A 21,135-nucleotide genomic window follows, 5' to 3' on the forward strand; every position below is an offset into this window, starting at 1 on the left:
AATGTATACAGGTTCGGAATAACTTGAGGGACAGAATTTTCACCTCTGGGTTAACTATCCCATTGAGTACTTTTCTATGGACTTTCTCAGGACCAAGAACCACACAGTATTACCAGTTGGTAAATTGAGAAGACTTAGAAATAATATATTTTTTACTGGACATAAAATAGTATTTCTCATTAATTTTATAAAAAATATATATATATATACAGTACTATGCAAAAGTCTTAGGCCACCATGCCAGAATTAGATTTGTTGTTTTGCAATGTTATAGTGATAATATATAATTGTTTCTCAGTCTCTTTAATAGAATACATCCAGAAAATACAGGAAATGTTTATATAGTATTAAAAACTGTATAAAAATGTAAACGGATGTGTCAAGTTTTTAGGGTAAACTCCCCTTCCACTTGAGCAATAGCAGGAAACTGCAGAATCTCTTAAATAAAATGAAATCCTAATTTCTCATTTTAAAGAAATTAGTCTTTTTACTTCATTCTGCTCAAAAACGCTCAAGATGTGTTTAGTGCCAAGAGAGGTCACACTAAAAACTGACAATGCCTAAAGGAGACATTTAGTTTTTTTTGTACATATTTTCTGTTTGTATCTTAATAAAATAGATTGAAAATTAAATATGGATGGACATTAAAACTTCTAAAACAACAAGTCTGGTGGTGGCCTAAGACTTTTGCACAGTACTGAATATATATATATATATATATGTATGTATGTATGTATGTATGTATGTATGTATGTATGTATGTATATGTATGTATGTATGTATGTATGTATATATTGTGACTATGAAAACAGAATTATTTATCAATTTCCCCATTGCATATTTCTGCTAAACAGCTTGCGGCATTATACGAAACATATGCCAGTGTAAGTCAACTGAACATGATATGATCAGCGTTCAGATAATTCAATCTATGATCTGAATTTTGTAAATCAGAGGGGGTCAGATCCTATTCACAACTTGACTTAAATTATGTATTTTAACTGGCCCCTGTGCATACCTTACCACAATAAAGTAAAAAATCTTCCTCCCTATCTTCACCCAGAGTATTAAAAGCAAGAGAATATACATATTTGCGAACGACACATCATTTAATCCGAGATTACTTCGTAGGCGAGGAGCACACAACCAAGTATCTGAGGTATTTGAGTTCTCTCCCCTGCAAAAACGGATTCCTCCGTGTTATATAAAGGCGGCCTATTTAGAGTGTCACTTCTTCTATGTCATCATCAAATGATGTAATGGCCCTGACTGCCGGCCGGCTCTCTGAGACTTGGAGAGCGCTTCTATTGTTGGTCAGAGACTTGATGTTTAAAACAGTTGGTGTGTCGGTGTCCCTCCTGCGTCCACTCGCTGCTCCTGAAGCGAGCTGGGATGTTACAGGAGGGCTCAGAACCTCCATCTTTCTGGATGCTTCTGAAGAAGGTGGCGTTGTGGAGGACCCGAAAAGCTGCTGCATGAGATTGGATTTTCTCTCTTTGACTACACCGCCCAGATCAAGCTCTTCATTTCGTGGTGACAGTGTATTTGAGTTTTGATTTGTGTTGCGTGGGCCAATGCCTGCACGTGGAGCGGATTTACCAAAAGAAGGGGCATAGCTGCCAAAAGCTAGGTCAAGATCCTCGCTAGGACGCTGTGCTCGGATACCAGCACCCCTTCTCCCGCTACCAAATGTGCTGGGTTCTTCTTGGTCTGTAAGTTTGAAAATACCGCTCTGGTTCTGCTGCTCGGACGACCGTGGTGGAGAGCGGACACTACCCGTGTCGTCTGAGAAGAAGTCTGAATCTTGGCCTTGTGTCTGCATGTCAATCTCGTGCATTTTAGCTAACAGCTGCTCTTTGCGTTGACGTTCCTCCTCAGCTCCTTCTTGATCAGCAGCCTGGATCTCCTGATTTCTTGCTTGATGTTCTTTCTCTTCCAGTTCATGCTGCTTCCTGCTTTCTTCTTCTTTTCGAGATAAAGACAGGCCAATCCTCCAATCCTCTTCTCCTTTGTGAATGCCTATTTCAAAACCAATATATCAATCATTGCTGAAGCTATGCATTTCTATTGCCATTTATAAGAATTATTTGAAGTAATGTTACGTAAAGGCAGCAGGTTGTTATCGTGAAATAAGCCCCTTTGGTGTGATACCCTCCACACTGTCTGGCTAATTTCTGCAATAACAACCGGCTGTCTATACATTATCCCTTACATAATAAATCTTTGGGGATTATACTTAAAGGATTAGTCCATTTTCTTAAAAGAAAAATCCAGATAATTTACTCACCACCATGTCATCCAAAATGTTGATGTCTTTCTTTGTTCAGTCCAGAAGAAATTATGTTTTTTGAAGAAAACATTGCAGAATTTTTCTAATTTTAATGGACTTTAATAGAACCCAACATTTAATACTTAACTCAACACGTAACAGTTTTTTTCAACGGAGATTCAAAGGACTATAAACAATCCCAAACGAGGCATAAGGGTCTTATCTAGCGAAACGATTGTCATTTTTGACAAGAAAAATAAAAAATATATACTTTTAAACCACAACTTTTCGTCAAAGTCCGGTTCAGCGGTATCTAACGTAAATGCGTGGTGACGTAGGGAGGTCACGTGTTACATATATAAAACGCACATTTGCGGACCATTTTAAACAATAAACTGCCACAAAGACATTAATTAGTATCAGTTGACATACAACAACGTAGGAACGGTCCTCTTTCTCAACACATGTAAACACTGGGGCGGAGTTTCGCGTTCGTCGTCTGTGACCTCTTGACGTGATGACGTATTGCGGTGACGTAGTGGGGTCAGCTGGCGCATCACGACCGGATCTACACGACGAGAAGTTGTGCTTTAAAAGTGTATATTTGTTATTTTTATTGTCAAATATGACAATCGTTTCGCTAGATAAGACCCTTATGCCTCGTTTGGCATTGTTTATAGTCCTTTGAAACTCCGTTGAAAAAAACTGTCAAGTGTTGAATTAAGTATTAAATGTTGGGTTCTATTAAAGTCCATTAAAATTAGAAAAATTTTGCTATGTTTTCTTCAAAAAACATAATTTCTTCTCGACTGAACAAAGAAAGACATCAACATTTTGGATGACATGGTGGTGAGTAAATTATCTGGATTTTTCTTTTAAGAAAATGGACTAATCCTTTAAGTTTCTACCATCTCTGAAGGCTTTTGAGTTCTTCTCGAGTGAGCTGGGCCGCTGATCAAGTCTCAGTCCTGTTTCGCTTTCTCTATCGTGCAGTATGTCTTTTTCTTTCTCCTTTTCTCTCGCCTGTTCCATCGCAATTTCCATCTCTCTTTCCTTCTCCCTTTCTCTCCATAATTCTTGGATCTTCCAGTCCTTTGTGTCTCTTTGCCCCTGATCCTGCCCATATAATACACAAAAAAATGATGAAAAGAAGTGATAAAGAACAACTAGAAAATGCATTTCCGGAGGAACTGCAAAAGTGTGCTTGCTCTAGTGCCGCTGATTTAGTTTGTGCATCCTCAAATTGGAGTCCCAAGTTCATGTACAAAGTTTGGTTTCAATACGTAAAAGCGTTCCTGAGATATAAACTACTTCCTGTTTGGCAGCGTAAAATTTTAGAAAAAAATGTGTTCTTTTGATGTTGTGCATCCTCACATTGGAGACCCAAATTCATGTACAAAGTTTGGTTTCAATACGTTAAAGCGTTCCTGAGATATAAACTACTTCCTGTTTGGCGGCATAACATTTTAGAAAAAAACTCTCTGGAATGCCTAATTTAAGACATTAAAGAGACAGAAAATGTGTATAATGACAACTAAACTGTATATTTAATCTTTATCTGTGGCAACATACTGGTGGTGCTTTCAGAGCTATCAGTCTGTGGTCTCTCTTTTCATACCACAAGTAAATTACAGACTTGTAAAATGGCCTTGGAGGACTTAAGTATATATTTTATAATGAACATAAATTTGTTTGACAGATGGCTAGAAGCTCAGGAGTCCTCATTAAAACACACAAAACAAAAACACTGCAGAGGAATAAAGAACCAGTAAAACACACCTGAAGGAAATAGAAGCTAAAGAACAAGAATGCATTATTTGCCATGTATATTAGCTTATTAGCCTATAGGAAAAGTAGCTTGGATTACAAATCCATCCACTACTGTATATAAAACATGCTAAAAACAGAGTTAATAAAAGCTGCTTTCTTAACATGTCCTTTGATTATTCCTTATTCAGAAATATAAATATAAATCATGGACTCTCATGTTGCACAATAAGAGTTATCAGTCAGTTTCTTAGTGCTTTAAAGTTGATTAAGACTATTAGCAGAGGTTAGTGCTTCATGCAGTAATAATGCAATGCTAAATCAAAGACGTTGGTAGATGTAAAGCTTATCTTGAGGAGCCAGCATATGAACTGCAGTCATTAACTCGTGTCTTATTAAAGAAAAAAAATGAAATGACTTAGTATAGGGCTCCCTACTGATAAAATAGGGTTGCATGCTGGGATACAGATCAAGTATATATTTAAGGCTAACCTTTTTTATCCTGTGATTCTCAGTAGGCTTTTGAACCTGGAAATTAATAATTAAAATGACTCTGATATTAATGAATATGGAGATCGATTGATATTTGTGACCCTTGCTGGCAAATTCAGTCGGAATGCCACTTTCTAATTTTGAGCTGCAGGCGAAAGAAAGTATAAATGTTGATTTTGGTTTAAGTTAAGGTTTTATTAAAATATGTACATTAAGCTCACGTCTAGCGATCACACTGCTCTAAATAGTCATTAAACACTTAAAATGATCTTTATTTGTAGGCTTTCTAAAAGGTGTATTAAAAAATATGTGACCATCAACATGCACGTGACATTTTGGTTTCGGTATTAAAACAAAAATAATAATATAAAGTGCAGGACTTGCTTGACCAAAAGGAGTTATTAAGACATGCAAACAATCTTCCTCTCACACAGATGTGCGAGCACTTGACACCGATATATACACATACACACAGAATTACAGTTTTAAAAATAATATCTGTTTTGACAAAAATTCACGCAGATAAAATCTGTTATGTCTTAAGTGAATGTTTGGTTAACTGTCGGGAAAAAATATCTGATGTGTAACATTATATTTGATCCTTGCATTACAGTAAATCTTAAAGCTGTCTGTCTCAATGTCAATCAAACAATAAAAAGTTTAACAAATATTTTCCCTATAAATATTGTTTTTGACTTTGTGTTTGCCAAATCTATTCTATAACAGTGATTTTAAGGTATGGATGCAGTGATTTTGTTTTTGAACCCTCAAAAATATTTAACTTGATTTTTCTCAAAATTGACTTTGCTTACTTTATCTCCTTTAAACAGGTGTAGCTCTGTCATTGTTTTGTCAGATTCCAGCACATAGTTTATAAGGAATAAGACTATCAAAATATGAATAACTTATTTTTGAAAATTTGCTCATTCCGACTCATTTTGCTAGCACGGGTCACATTTGAGCTGAATGAAACATCACTATATGTAAAAAAGAATGAGAACATTTAAAAAAAACAACAACAACAGATGGGACAATATTCAGCTCTTTTTGTGAATACTGGTCTAGTTGTAATAGACTGCAGAAGTACTTGTGTTAAATTATAAATAAATAAAAATTATGTTTTAAAGGGACAATCCACTTTTTTTGAAAATATGCTCATTTTCCAGCTCCCCTAGAGTTAAACATTTGATTTTTACCTTTTGGACTTCATTCAGCTGATCTCCGGGTCTGGTGCTAGCACTTTTAGTATAGATAGCACCATCCATTGAATCTGATTAGACCATTAGCATCACGCAAAAAAATAACCAAAGATTTTGGATATTTTTTCTATTTAAAACTTGACTTCTATAGTTACATTGTGTACTAAGACCAACGGAAAATTAAAAGTTGCGATTTTCTATGTAGATATGTCTAGGAACTATATTCTCATTCTGGCGTGATAATCAAGGACTTTGCTGTGATATTACGCAGCAGCTGAAAATAGTCCCCTTAGTATCTTTCAATGGCAGGGGACTATTTTCGGGCAGGGTGAAATATCACTACGCCTGCTGCAGCCATGTTACAGCAGCAAAGTCCTTGATTATTATGCCAGAATGAGAGTATAGTTCCTAGCCATATCTGCCTAGAAAATCGCAACTTTTAATTTTCTGTTGGTCTTAGTACACGGTGTAACTACAGAAGAGTCAAAAAATCGAAACTGCTGTTATGCTATGCTAATGGTCTAATCAGATTCAACGTATTGTGCTAAGCCATGCCAAAAGTGCCAGCGCCAGACCCAGAGACCAGCTAAATGGACTCCAAAACAGCAAAAATCAAATGTTCAACTCTACAGCAGCCGGAAAATTTGTACACTTCCAGAAAAAGTGGAATATCCCTCCAACACCAAAAACAACTTAGAGTTATCTCAAGATTTTTATTTAGTACGTGCCTTCAGAGAGAGGTAATCATCAGTTTGTTCATTAGGTGGGAGATCACTGGTAAGAGCTGGAGGAGGCGATGGGAAATCCAATGAGGAGAGTCTTTCTTCAGTCTGCACAGCTTTAGTGCTGGTTGTATTGTTCCCTTAAAAAAATACAAAACAAAACCAAATATAGAATATTTGAGGTGAGAGACAACTCTTTAAAAATCTGGTAACTGAAGGTGCAAAAAATATTGACAAAAGTCCTATTAAAGTTTTCCAAATGAAGTCTCAAAAATCAAGTTTTGATATATTTACGGTAGGAAATGTATAAATATCTTCATGGAACCACATAAGATAAACACATGTTTCTTTATATAAAATATGCACATATAAAACCAGGCCTTTGATGGTCCAACACATATATTTTATCTAAATACACTAAATGAATTGTTGAGAGTTTGTTGTGTTAATAGTTTAGGAAAGTATATTGCTTTTGACCCACTGTAATTACCTTCGCTTTTACAACAAGTTACACTGAAGCACATGGGAATATTATCACCATAGGAAGATGTTTGTTATGGAATCATTACATGCCTTCTGGTAGTAATTATAGACTGAATGTTTAGGTTTCCTGGGAAGACCTCAGCCTATCAACACACACTGTTCTACCTTTGCGACTACCGGCATTATCTATTTCTTTCTTGGAAGAAGCTTGTAGCATCCTGTTCGAGTAGATGTTCCTTGCATCCAGCTCCTTTTCTTTCCCCTGAAAACAAATGCAACAAACTGAATTTTGTATAATAGGTTTGTGATTAATTTTCAAAACTACATTTTTATTTGCTTTGAGTTGCTTGTGTCTGCTTGTGTGTGTATTTGGTACCTTTAGTTTAGTGCAAAGTCTCTCCACTTCCTCCTGTAGTGCTTTGGCTTCCTGTTGAGCATCATGAGTTTTTCTTCTTTCACTGGCGAGCTGCCTTTGAAAGCTTCCGCCACTCAACTCCATGTTCTTTTCCAATTCCTGACAACACAATGTATCCAGAGCCATACAAAAACACTTAAACACATATGACATATAAAAGGAAGTAAGTTAAAGTGACACCATGTAATTTTTCAACCTTCATAATAAATTTTCAAGACCCTTGTGATAGTACCTCGACTTTAAATAGGTTGAATGACATGTCTACCATAGCCTGACGGGGTCTGTATCACTTTTACTCGTATTTTAAAACTTAGGGTTTCTGGTAGTAACCAGAGCACAAAAAAAACTACAAAATTCGACTGCTTTACGGCATACGTCACTTCCTCCACACAATTTGTTTTTAACGTGAATTTTGCTGGAGGCTTACTTAAGGAATGTAGAGAGCAGCTATTGTTGTGTGACTCTGTGGCGCAGTCTTTAGTGTCACGGACCTATGACACGGGCGACCCGGGTTCGATTCCCCTTTAAGGCAATTTTTTTATATAAACTCTTGATTCATACATAAATGCGATCTTCTTTATAAATGACGGCGATTATCTTGCATATAGTTCCCTGTATTCACATGCGGTGTTCACGTATTTACCTTTCTTTTACTGTGTCTATGATATTTACATTCCAATCCAGGATGCAATAGCAGTCAAACTTGCTCAAACTCACACAGTGTAAAACCAAACCCTATTCATTCACCAATCAGATCTGAGCGTTTCTCTCTTCTCTCTTCCTCATTTGCTGCGTTCCGTTGTCACTCGCGTGACGTATTACAAAGCGGCAGCCTTTAGGTCTGCTTGGACCACATCGGTTTACTTGGATTTGGAGCGACAATTTTCACACAAAAGAGAGGAAAAACGAGCGCCATTGCGGAAAATCCTGGTGGCGAGGGAGAGAGAGAGACGATGCAACAATATTTGTTTGGGAAAAGGCAAGGAAATACTTCTGGTCGTTTTTCAATTGGAAGGCTGCAGCCTCCGGAGGTCAAATATGCAGGCTGCATACGTCATCAAGCCTGGTTTATTAAGGTAAACTGAGCATTACATTCGCAAGTCATAAGCATACTGCAACAATTTACGATTAACTAAGTATAATAGTCAACTTTGTAATTGTTAATATTGTGAAATAAGACAGTCTTGATGGCGTATACAGCTTAGAAATACGACATCTGGAGGCTGCAACCTTCAGATTGAGACATGGCTTCTGCCACGACGAGTTCCTCATCAGAAAGTTGTAACATGACTGCGTTTCTCCCTGTTGTCTCAAAATGTTGATCATTTAGCGTTTTAAATGTTTAGTTTTTAGTTTAGTTTTAAGGTTGGCCAGTTCCTTTCCTTTGCGACAGTGCTGCGGCGCTTGTGAGCTCTAGGGGCGCTAGAAGTGAAAAATACATGTCTAGCACCCCCTAGTGGCCAAAAAGTTTCATGGTGTCCCTTTAAGTTTACATAGCTCAAACTCTGTGTTATCTTAAAAGTGCCAACAACGTAAGGATGGAAATAATAAATCTCATAAAAGAAATGAGAATGATGGGAATAACTGTTTTGAAAACCAAGCAGACTTAGTTATGTCGGGCAATGTTTAACTTGATTACTTTCACCAAGATGATTTCCAAATAATGCATACAAATATATTTGTTTCCAAAACATATTATTATTAAAGGGATAGTTCACCCAAAAATGAAAATAATGTCATTATTGACTCACCTTCATGTCGTTCCAAACTCGTAAGACCTCCGTTCATCTTCAGAACACAGTTTAAGATCTTTTATATTTAGTCCGAGAGCTTTCTGACCCTCCATTGAAAATCGCATGGGCGAGACTAAAGTCACGTGACTGCAGTGACGCACGCGGATGACGTACGACGGAGCTGACGTGTTATCTGGTGCGCCCAAGCTGTTTCATTTACATGAAGAGAGAGACGCACGCTATAAGTTTGAAATGAAAAAATGTGCAAACATGTCTGAGGATAACACGTCATCCGGGTTAATGCAGTCACGTGACTTTAGTCTTGCGCATGCGCTTCACAACAGACGCGGAAGAGAAGACAATGCTGACTAAAGTCGTAATTTTTGTTATTTTTGGACCAAAATGTATTTTCGATGCTTCAGCATATTCTAACTGACCCACGAATGTCACATGGACTACTTTGATGATGTTTTTATTACCTTTCTGGACATAGACAGTAAACCGTACATAGATTTTCAATGGAGGGTCAACAAGCTCTCAGACTAAATATAAAACATCTTAAACTGTGTTCCGAAGATGAACGGAGGTCTTACGAGTTTGGAACAAGATGAGAGTGAGTCATTAATGATATTATTTTCATTTTTGGGTGAACTATCCCTTTAAAGGATGTCTGGTGTATGCATGCATCAAGTACACAACGCTCTTGTAATTCCACACCTACCTTCACTCTGCGTTCGCTCTCTTGCAGTTTGGCTTGCGCATGCATCATTTTCCGTGAGAGCTCTTCCCTTTCCCCGAGATTTTGGTCATCTGCAAGTCTTTGCAGTTTCAGCAGCTGACTGCGACAGCGCTGGAGCTGGGCATCCCTCTCTCTGAGGCTGTGCTCGGCTGCGCGCTGGTTCTCCTGACTTCGTCGCAGCCTCTCACGCAGCACGTGAGTCTCGTTGTTGTGGCGAGAGAGCAGCTGCGAGATCTCGCTCTCTGTGTCGTTGTAGCGATGAAGTGCTTTCTCTTGTCGGAGCTGCAGCTGCCGCAGCAAACGGTTCTCACGCTGCAGCTCATCCGCATGCAGCCGCAGCTCAGACAGTGCATTCTTTAGCTCATTGATCTTAAGCAGACGTGCAGACATCATGCGCTTGGTGACCGGATTGACATCTTTGGAAGGAGCTTCTTTACTCAGGCTGTGGGATCGCATGCCTCCTGACCGCTGCTGAGGATTATGGGAGTGGGGTGGGGGGCGGCATGGCACACCTTTATGCACACCTGAAAATAATAGTATATAGTACAGTTTAAGTACAGAGGTTTATTGAATGCAATTAGTGTATATTTTGCAACATTGGGTTACTAGTCAAACACTGCTTTGTAGCACATATATAAGAACATAAATGTTGAGGTGTTTGGGTCATTAGTGACAGTTAAAAAAGTTTAAAGTACAGTTTAATTTAGAGCTTGTAAGTGAATCATCTCTTGTGCAATCTGCTGGTCATTGGTGGTACTGCAGGACGAAAACATTTCCCTAAAAAGTGATGTCATGAAAACATTTCTGGTCAAATTTTATCCCAAAATAAAAAGAAAATAAGATGTAATCAAAAAAATAAAACCTAATTAACCAATTTTTTTTTGCATTGTGACATTTTTTTTATATTTTATGATTTTTCATTAATTACTATAATGTATCCAGACAACTGAGCCAATGGCAAGGCTACATAAGGGCCAGGGTGGCACTGGCCCATTCAGATTGACGGCAGGCCCACCCAGGCAGAAGAGACACAAAATAAAAGCAAAAGAAGTCACGCAAACATTATAATAATATCTTATAACAATAATCGCTCAAATAAGCATGATTCAGAAATAAATAACTATATATAGAAAGTTTGTCATTTGCATACGTTTCTAAACACTGCAAATGTTAACATTCAAGCCATTTTAAAGTATTTGAGTGCAAGAAGATGTTAAAGTGAGCTGTTTTCTGTGCATACAGATGCACACACATACTCAGATGAACACACACTAAAAAGCACGCAAACACAGAATCTCTCTGTGCTTGACAGAACACATACATGCAAAATTATATCGAAATACCAGTCTTGGCAAGTTTTTTTTTTTTAAATAAAAGTTTGGTTTTAAAGTGAATGCAAACAGTTTAGAAAGAAATCAGATATGTGTCAGTAAATGGATCCGCGTGTATCCAGTCTTAAAGTGGCAGTGCCCATAAAAAATTTGCTTATGCTTGTGTCATTATGTTAATCAAACAACAGAAGACAAAAGGAAAATCAATTCTGTATCTTTAAAAATGTTAATTATATTTAATTTATCGCATGAAGAAGACAGTGTTATTCATTTGATTCTATTTCTGTTACTAAATATTACAGTTTATACTTCATTTGTTCTTTTCATTTTATATGCTTATAATTTCTTGATTTGAACTGCGCAGTTCAGTGAACAGTAAATTACTATATGAAGAGTTTGGTTCCAAAACACAATAAATCCATTTTGACTAATTTCGGTAAAAACATGTTTTCTATACCAAGAAAGTGACATGATGAAAAACACTATTTTCTGTTACAAACTTTCACATAGCATCTTTAGGTTATAATAACATTAAATATTGAAATCCATAATTTGATTTTCAGAGATTTATTATAAAAACTGATTATTTTTTCCGTAAAATGCAGTACATCCATGACAAGTTTTTTTTCAAAATGATATAAATCTATTGAATCAATAAATAAATGTGCATTTATCTTTGCCATGTTATATTCATTTAGTTGTGGTATACACTGATTAAACATTAATGGCATTAATAAAAACACTACTTTGTCATATTAAGAACACTGTCATTGCTGCTGTTATACTTGGGATGTCGTCGCTTAACTTTTTTGACAGCGATCAGCTGTAAAATGTTTTGGTCCTGCTCGATTTTTGTTGACTTCGCGTAAAATAATGGAACGCTTTTCATAAGATCCCCTGGGGTCAATGTGTTAGCATGACAGAAGCTTGATGCTGTCGTGTGAGAACAAGCAACAGCCGGCATTTTTCCTTCGCCGAGTGGCTTAAATTTCTTCCCCGTCACAGAAAACCACCACAGGTTTATCAATGCCATCAAAAGTATTATTTCGTTTTTGTGTGTTGCTGATCACGAAGTACAAAGTAGATAAAGAAAACTAGAATTCCGTTTGTATTCAACGCACCGCCATTGTTGTTTACGGTGCAAGGAATGGTGCGCTATTATTTGTTGAGCGGATTTATTGCATTCTGCAGAAAAGGAGGAGTGGCGTTTATCGCGTTTTGCGAAAAAAAGGAGAAAAGATGACAGAATAACACGGCGGATATCGGATTTTGCGTAAAATTAAGAATTTACTTTTTAATATGAGTTTTGAAACCAAACTCTTCATATATATATACATAAGCAAAAAGTACGAGAGGCTGTGCTATATCTTGAACAATTCACGGCTAAAGGGCAATGTAAGGCACGAGCCATTTTTATAAAAGCGCTACCTTACAAAGCAGATATAAATGCAGTGCAACTCTCGTGAAGTAAAATCACTAAAAGACATCCTTTCGGTGGACTTTGAACAGCAACAGAATGTTTCACATATGTTTATGTTGCAAAAACCAGTTCACATCAAAAAATAATCAGGCTGAGTTTGGGTCAATTTTCCCTCTTACAACGATCCAAGGTACAGGCCTGACCGACTTTGTGGTTGAACCAGTTATCTTATCAGATTTTCCTGTGGTGTGCGGTGTGTTAAGAGCTTCTGAATTCGTTGTTTATGTGAAGAGAATTTGAAGATGTGTGGTGTGCTTGGATTGACCACATATCGGCAATCCACACACTATAGGAACAAAACTGGTAAATTGTAGATTTTTTATCATGTTTGTGGTCTCTCACATTTTGAAACCTGCTAAGATTAAAAAAATATTTTGGTGTAGCCCTAGCTTAAGGGGGGTGCTGCCCAGTGATACACAGAATCGTTGGATACAGCGGCTATAGCTGTGTTTTATCATAAAATCAGAGTGAAGAACTGGAACTATAGAATAAATATATTATTATTTTATTATCTGTTTTTTTGCAATAAGAAAGAGGTCATGAAATTTGTTTCAATCAAAAGCTTCTATTTATTATTGAATAATCGAAAAATAATAATTCATCGGACTCACAAGCGGTGACACGATTACGCGTCTGGGTGGAACTTAAATTGTGGTTTCATTTTTTTGATGGTCTGACTATTTGCTAAACTGAACTCTTGAACAAATACCTTGTCGAAAATAACAAATATTTTGGTTTCCTAGGTAATCTATGTGTTGTTTATTTTGCTTGTTATATAAATAAACTACTTTAAAAAGACTTTATAGTTATGTATTCTTAGCGGAGTTTACCGGAAGTTACGTGTTGACCACAAAAGCCGCTTGTTTATGTTGTTACTGCTAAAAACCATCTATAAACAGCCCAAATAATAGTTAACACAATTACTGTGGAATTCAGATGGCATTGGCCATAATCATCATCATAATTATGTAATTGGTGGGTTAGACATGTTTAACTCATTTCATGTGCTTTAGATAAATGCATGCAACTTTTTTGACTGACAACAGGCTTGTTATTACAAGGGAGCAGAGGAGGGCTAAACAAGGCTTGTCAACAATTTAATGCATTTGTATGAGGTTATGGTGTGTGTCTTTATAATACAAAATCAAATCTGTGTTTTCCTCATACATTTAAATGTTCCACACGTTTACTTTTACATATCATAATAATATATTTATTCGAGTTTATACTATAAAGATATATGTGTTTGTCATTAATGTGTGTGTACCTGCTCCATGTAAGGGGCTGCTGGACATTCTTCTAGATCTTCCTCTTCTACGCGGTGATCGAGATAAGGACTGTGGCGAGAGAGACTGGTCAGAGTGTGATTCATTTTCATAATCATCAGAGTAAAAAGAGACACTGCTGCGCTCTTCATCCGAACATCGGTCTCGATCTGGATCACGCGTTATGGTCCTTGCTCGATCTCCAATCGAGCCCTCTATGTCTTTTTGGTATTTCTCCTGTTTCCCAGATCGTAGAGAAGATTCAGAGACCCTCCTGTCAATTTGACGAGATGATTCCTGGTTATCCGTATGCAACTCCATGTCTTCTGAAATTCAGTCAACAGTGACAAAATGAGGTTTGAGACCCAAACGGATGCGTCACTGATATAAGTGGTTCTCCAACAATAAAAGAATCACACATGTGCAAACACATAAATCGGAACAGGCACTTTCTCTGTGGCACAATATGTCTGCTGAAAAGGAGATGCAATTCAATAAAAATATACATAATGAAAAGTAATTGTGTGTATGCATGTGTAAGCTTTGAATAAAGCGTGTCTGTGTATTTGTATTACTGTCACTTTTGTTGCACTTAATTATGACATTATTGTGTCATTATTTTTCAGATTTGGGATACACTGTCCAACCATGCGAGCTCAAACATACACACAGATGCTGTCACTGCACTCAGCCATGAAATTAGGAACATTACCATTATTGCAGCATGACTGAGCAATATATGCCATTGAGATGAGAAATTTCAGGATAAGACTATATTTTATAATGCAAATTAAACTTACATTGCCATTATGTTTATAGCAGAAGACATTGCATATATCGTGTTTGTGAGGACAAATAAAGCTTGTTGACTACAAAAAAATTCTCCAGGTGCCAATAGGAACAAAGTGGCAAAACAAAATTGTACTGCTGGACAGAAAATCGCTATGGGAAACTGTTGTCATTTAATGTAATAAGCAAGATTCATGATCATTTTATAAGACAGATGACAAGTCTTCCTTTTCTCAGTCCTTGAATCCTGCACAATTGTGATAACCACTCTGGATGTACATCACCATGGAAACTCAGTTGGCCCTTTGTAAGCTGACAATAATATCATTCACTCCTTAATGGTATGCAAAACATGTACAATTATTGCCTCACCTTTCACCCCAGTCCCTGGTTAAATGCTTCTTTTGGCCTACAATCTAAATCGAGAATATATTTTGTAGAAATAAGGAAATGTAATGGCTCACAAATGTTAAGAGAGATCTGTAAATATATATATTACATGATGGACATACTGAGGTTTATAAGGTTTTTAAAGACACAAATGAAATGACATGTCTGAAAAATCTAAATGGGCACTGTAGTAAAAAAACAAGTACTGATTAGTTATAGGACAATATATTGCAGAGGCTTGTATATTGGCCAATCAATGTTTTCAATCGGTCAGTAAATTTCTCTATTACTAAATTTGATATTTGTAATAAAAAAAACACTCAGCGTCACTCAATGTAAAACCAAAATCTGATAGACAGTAAAATGACCAATCACCATTCACTTTTTAACATGACGTTATGTTGTGTGACACACAACACCACACTAGTTTAACACACTTATTCAAACAGTACCATAAGATGTCAGATTCACATACTTTAAAAGGGTAAATTTATAAATGGTTTGCATAACTAATGTTATTTTAGTATCACCAATTTTCTGTTTGTCTCTTATTTACTGTATTAACATTTGTGTTATATCTGCCTTATATCGGCCATACAGTTTTCTTAATATGGGTATTGGGCAACCCCCCCCCCCCCCCCATATCAGTCAACCTCTAGTACTGATTAATTACTCCTGGTGTTTTAATAGGGATAACAGTATGCCATGACTCTTCAGAACATTTTAGCAGAATACAACACTTAAAGAGGGCGATAGTGCATTATGACTTATTAACACAATTAAAGAGTTTGATTTCTTGTGCTAAACATGGGCAAAAAACTTTGAGTATTTCTGTGCCGAATTCACTTCATCAGGGTTCGTACAAGCTTTGGAACGTTTTTTTTTTCGACTAATAAATCGGTTGTGTATGCAGTGCTACAAGTACAGTGGAAGTCCTAATATGGGCACTTTAAACACAATAGCGAACGCACACACTAACTAAGAGCCGACACCAAAGAGAGATGTTCAGCTTCCCCAAACATTATGGGAACAATGGTTCTAGTTTGTTTATGCGGGGTAGCAGCGGAGTTGTGCAAGTGTGTTTGTTTAAAGGGCAGCTATTTCATTGCTAAAAACAATGTTATTTTGGTATAATACAATGTGTTCGCGTGGTTTATGGTTTAAAAAAACACATTATTTTCCACATACTGTACATTTTTGTAGCTCCAGATATCCCACACTGATTTCGTACAAATCACTGATCTGAAAAGTGCTGTGTCGCTGATTGGCCAACTAATCTGTACATCTGTACATTGGTCTGAATACCACTGACTTCAACCAGAAATTTGACGCTCCTTACCATGTTTGAAAAATTCGCTCACAATGCAATGCTAACGGGAGTTCATTTACAGGCTATAAGTCCAAAGCGTGAAGAATTATGATAATGTCGGTCTTGTGTACGTCAACAGGCCCAGGAAGTAAACTGTTGCCTACAATCCATGTGTTTGTTGTAGTCCAAGGAAAGAGATTTACGTTGGAAACGATAACTTGCGTCATTGTTTACTTTGGAGTTTGTACCTTTTGCATATCGTTAACATGTACTAATACACACTTACACACCAAAGGAAATGTAAAATCGTGAATCGGATCATAGGTGCTCTCTTTAATGCTGGATTTCGTTGAAATAGATGGGCCCAGTGATAAAGCAACCGGGTCATGAGGACTGTGGCAGCATGTAAAACTGCATCAAATGTCTGTTTCGTTCGCAATCGGCACATAAGTGCACATAATTTAAATGACACGAACATGAATCATAAGTTATCCAGTGATAGTGGGATAATGTTTTGTGGATGTTGCTTGCTTGTGACTCGCTCCGCCCGCGGTACACCTCTAGGAGCTCAGCTGATCTCTCATTTATAAATCTGATAAAACTAAAGACTCTTCGAAGATATGAAGGATGCAATACTACTCTATAGGTACTCTATATATACTCTATAGAGTGTGACCTTAAAAATAAAGTGCTAAAATGTTATTTGTAGCAATGCCACAGAAGAAAAATTTTTTGGTTGTCCAATAAATAAAAGGTTCTGTGGAATCTCAATCTGTACAAAATTAAAACAACATTTGATGTTGTCAACAAATGTGGGAAACTATGAATAAGCAAGCTGCACTTGACAGGTAATATGCAGTTACACTAGTAACCATCACAATGCAACAGTTGCCAGTCAATAATGTTACCATATATAACTGTGACAAACCAAGGCACAGCAGGCCCCAATTTTATAAAATAAATGAAGTGTGGAAAAAATTGTGCCAAATTTCATAACAAAATAGTCGATATTGGTGAAGACTGAAGACAACCTGTCCGGTTAGTAAACTACAGAAGTTAATAAAATAACTAATGTTAGAGTTCGGTCAACTTGTTTTGATTTAAAACAAAACCATATTTAGCTGTTTCATACGCACGCATTAAAATTAGCATACGACCTCCTTCATCGATATTTGCCTTGGCGTTTCACAGTAAACACATATGAATCAATGTATATGCTGCAAAATTTCTTATTTTGTATCGGGAGACAAATCCACAGTAAACTAAAAACCTTTACAGCACAACGATTATTTAAAAAATTACTTACCAGTCGCTCGTCCTACTAACGTCAAGTCTCCATGTTTATCTTGTGCGTTTCCTGAGGCGGCAGACAACGGTTTTGTCTCGAATAACGGCTCACAAACTCGCTAGCTAGCTACATGAAACTAGCTGGGATTATGTCGTGCAACTAGGACAACACACGATTACGACAAAACGTTGTCCATTCCCGGTTAGGAGATATTATTGCGATTGTTTAGTTGCCTGCCTTGTACTAAAGCAACATCTGAGGTCGATTACGACGGAGGTGGATGTTTTTTAAGGGAAATTATTTGCTCTGAGTTGGTGAAATCTCTGAATCCACACCTCGCCTTCTGCTACCGGTGTCATAGTGACGCTTCACCATGGCAACGAGCGCCGCCCCTGTCCACTTGTTGAGCTCGGTTGATACGACACACTAGACAGAACTATAAAGTATTTATGCCTATTTTAAAGAATTGTTTTATAATAACACAATGAAAAGCAATATAGTAATGAAGTACAATTACTACTATAAAACTATATTTACTAAATAATACTAATAATACTGCAGTATTATATCTCAATCTCACTCGAGAGAAAAAAAAGGGGAATTCCACATGAAAAGATGCTGCAGTAGGATACTTCAGTATTTACTATATTAATCTGAACTGTAGTAAAATTTTTAGATCCTTTATTGAATTGAACGTTACCATATAGTAAATATTAAAGTATACTACAGCACTGACTGAAATCTGTCCTCATTTACACCATTTATTGATCTTACAACATAATCAAATTACAATTAGTTATCAGCCTTTAACATTTATTTAATTAATAAGGGAGAGTGGGGTAAGATGAGCCGATATTTATATACAGTGGATATAAAAAGTCTACACACCCCTGTTGAAATTGCAGGTTTTTGTGGTTTAGAAGGTGAGAACAAGATGGATCATTTTGGAGCCTGTTCCAACTTGATTCCGTACTTCCAGCCTATATATTAAAGTTAATAACAATAAGAAAACTTTTGTTGTGAAAAAATGGCAAGTAAAGTTGTACAATCGCCGGGTTGCATAATTGTGCACACCCTTAAACTAAAACTTAGTTTAAGCAAATTTAGATTTTATCACAGCATTCAATCTTAATGGGGATGTGTCAATCAATTTCACACTTTTTGAATTTGCAATATTTTGCCATTTCTCCTTGCAAAAGCATTTTAAATCTGTCAAATTGGTTGGGTGTCTCCTGTGCACAGCCCTCTTCAGATCACCCCATAGATTTTGGATGGGATTTAGATCCGGACTCTTGCTGGGCCATTCCAAAACCTTGATCTTGTTTTGGTGAAGTAATTCCTTTGTTGATTAGATGTGTGCTTTCTGTCATTGTCATGCTGTGATGTGAAATTTCTCTTCATTTTAAGTGTTTTGGCAGAAGCCTTTAGGTTTTGGGCCAAAATTGACGGGTATTTGGAGCTATTCATTATTCTATCCACCCTGATTAAAACCCCAGTTCCAGCCGAAGAAAAGCAGCCACAAAGTATGATGCTGTCACCTTTATGCTTTACTCTGGGCATGGTGTTCATTTGGTGATGTGATGTGGGTTTTATTGCACCAAATATATATTTTGGTATAACGGCCCAAGTTCAACTTTTGTCTCAATGGACTATAATACATTATTCCACATGGATTTGGGATATAGAAATATTTGTTTTTACAAACTTTAGATGGACTTGATGATATTTTTGGTTAAATAATGCTAATAGCCCAAACATGAAGAATTCAGGAGATTTTTGTCACATGTAGGGAGCAAAAAGTACTTGCCAGATATTGTTACAATTCTTTTAATGTTGCTGTAGGCCTCTCGGCAGCCTTCCTTACCATTTTTTTTCCTAGTTTTCTCATAAATTTGAGGTGGATGCCTGGTCTTAGTAATGTCAATGTTGTGCCATATTTTCTCCACTTGTGGATTATTGTTTTTACAGTACTCCATGGTATATTCAGTGTCTTGGAAATGTTTTTAGTCCTCTGTTGATTGATCTTTTTCAACAATGGGATGATTTACCTGCTGAGTAAGCTCTACAGAGACAATGTCTTTTTCAGTGGGATGATACTCAGAAAAAATCCTTTAGGGCCAGGCACACTTCATTAATAGTTAAAAACTTATTTTAATTGATGAGAGGTATGTACTACTTCATATTTAACTTAAGTCTAAATGTGATTGGTTGCTTTTGAACACTGCCACAATCACTATTGTAAAAGGGTGTGCACACTTATGCAACCTGGTTGTTGTGCAACTTTACTTGCCATTTTTTCACCACAAAATTATTCTTAATGTTAATTACTTTAGTATATAGGTTTGAGGTGGGGAGTTGGGTTGGAACAGGTTCCAAAGTGATTCATCTTGGTTTCATTTTATAGGTCACGGAGACATGCAGTTTAGACAGGGGTGTGTAGACTTTTTATATCCACTGTATGTTGCCTTCTCTGCATGAAAAACTGAGACAGAAGTGAAACAAAAACATCAAATAACAAAGGGCTTTGAAAAGGTGGCTTCTTAAAAAAAGTGCTCTTGTGGCTAAACTTGCCCCAGCTGAGGGGTAAGTTTATCCATGTGAAGGGGTAAACTGACCCACTGACTTTTTTTTGTTTAAACCTGAACATAGTTTAAAAATTCACATTTTCCTAAATGTAATTTTAAAGGTGCCAAAGAATCCATTGAAATAATATGTTAAATTGTTCTTTGATATTTACATAGAAGGTGTGTGACTTTATTAAGTGCAAAAATTATCCAGAAACGTTTTACAAGTCCGTTTACAACCCTAGGATTTGCCATTGAATGAAATTGTCTATTTTGCCCTATTTGGAAGGGTCATGAATAATAATGTTGCGCTCTGCTCTGCTCTGATTGCTCTGTGGCTCATGCCAGTAGCTCACATTAGTAAACAGACCTTGCATGTTTGAGTCTGTATCAGACGAAAATACAGATTTTGAGGAACAACTAATTGTTTGGAGATTGTTAATGGATGTTTCTGAGTGGTAAGTTTGTGGGGTTTTTTTACAGTATGGACCTGCAAAACATAACTGTAATGTCAATAGTAGAACTTCAGCCTAAATCATATGCCATTAATTAGCATGTAGCGCTAACTCAGCAGTCACAACTTTGTCTTTAGCATTTTAACAACTTTGTTATTAATTTATTGTGTAATTTAATGTTGGGGCGTACATCTCAACTGTGACATCACAGTTGGTGTTATGTTAAGATTGGCCTGTCTCCAGCATTCTTTTGCGTGCACAAGGTTTACATAAAAATGAGGAAACAAGCGCGTTTGAGGCTCACGATATGTCATTACCATGTGCTCTTATTATTTATCTATGCCTAGGTAAATACAGTTTTTTATTCTATGGCACCTTTAAACGTAACTTATTTTTTATGCCAAATGCATAAAATGAAATAAATAAAAATTGTTATGTCTTGGCA

At 36.7% G+C, this 21,135-nt stretch overlaps 1 protein-coding gene across 2 annotated transcripts; it reads right to left on the reverse strand.

Annotated features, from left to right (window-relative positions):
• Positions 1-1,090: 1,090 nt before the first annotated feature.
• Positions 1,091-18,051, reverse strand: lca5 (lebercilin LCA5). Of its 2 annotated transcripts, XM_073875419.1 has the most exons (9): positions 17,690-18,051; positions 13,898-14,221; positions 9,802-10,343; positions 7,309-7,446; positions 7,098-7,194; positions 6,456-6,589; positions 4,529-4,564; positions 3,178-3,385; positions 1,091-2,019 (listed from the first exon to the last, which is right to left on the reverse strand). In XM_073875419.1, the coding sequence occupies exons 2-9, from the start codon at positions 14,214-14,216 to the stop codon at positions 1,220-1,222; spliced, it is 2,274 nt and encodes a 757-aa protein (XP_073731520.1). In that variant the 5' UTR covers positions 14,217-14,221; positions 17,690-18,051; the 3' UTR covers positions 1,091-1,219. The 2 variants fall into 2 exon arrangements, with proteins under 2 accessions (XP_073731520.1, XP_073731521.1); XM_073875420.1 differs by lacking the exon at positions 4,529-4,564.
• Between the last annotated feature and the right edge of the window lie 3,084 nt (positions 18,052-21,135).

The sequence above is a fragment of the Misgurnus anguillicaudatus genome, chromosome 13 (assembly GCF_027580225.2).
Source record: "Misgurnus anguillicaudatus chromosome 13, ASM2758022v2, whole genome shotgun sequence".
NCBI lineage: Eukaryota > Metazoa > Chordata > Actinopteri > Cypriniformes > Cobitidae > Misgurnus > Misgurnus anguillicaudatus.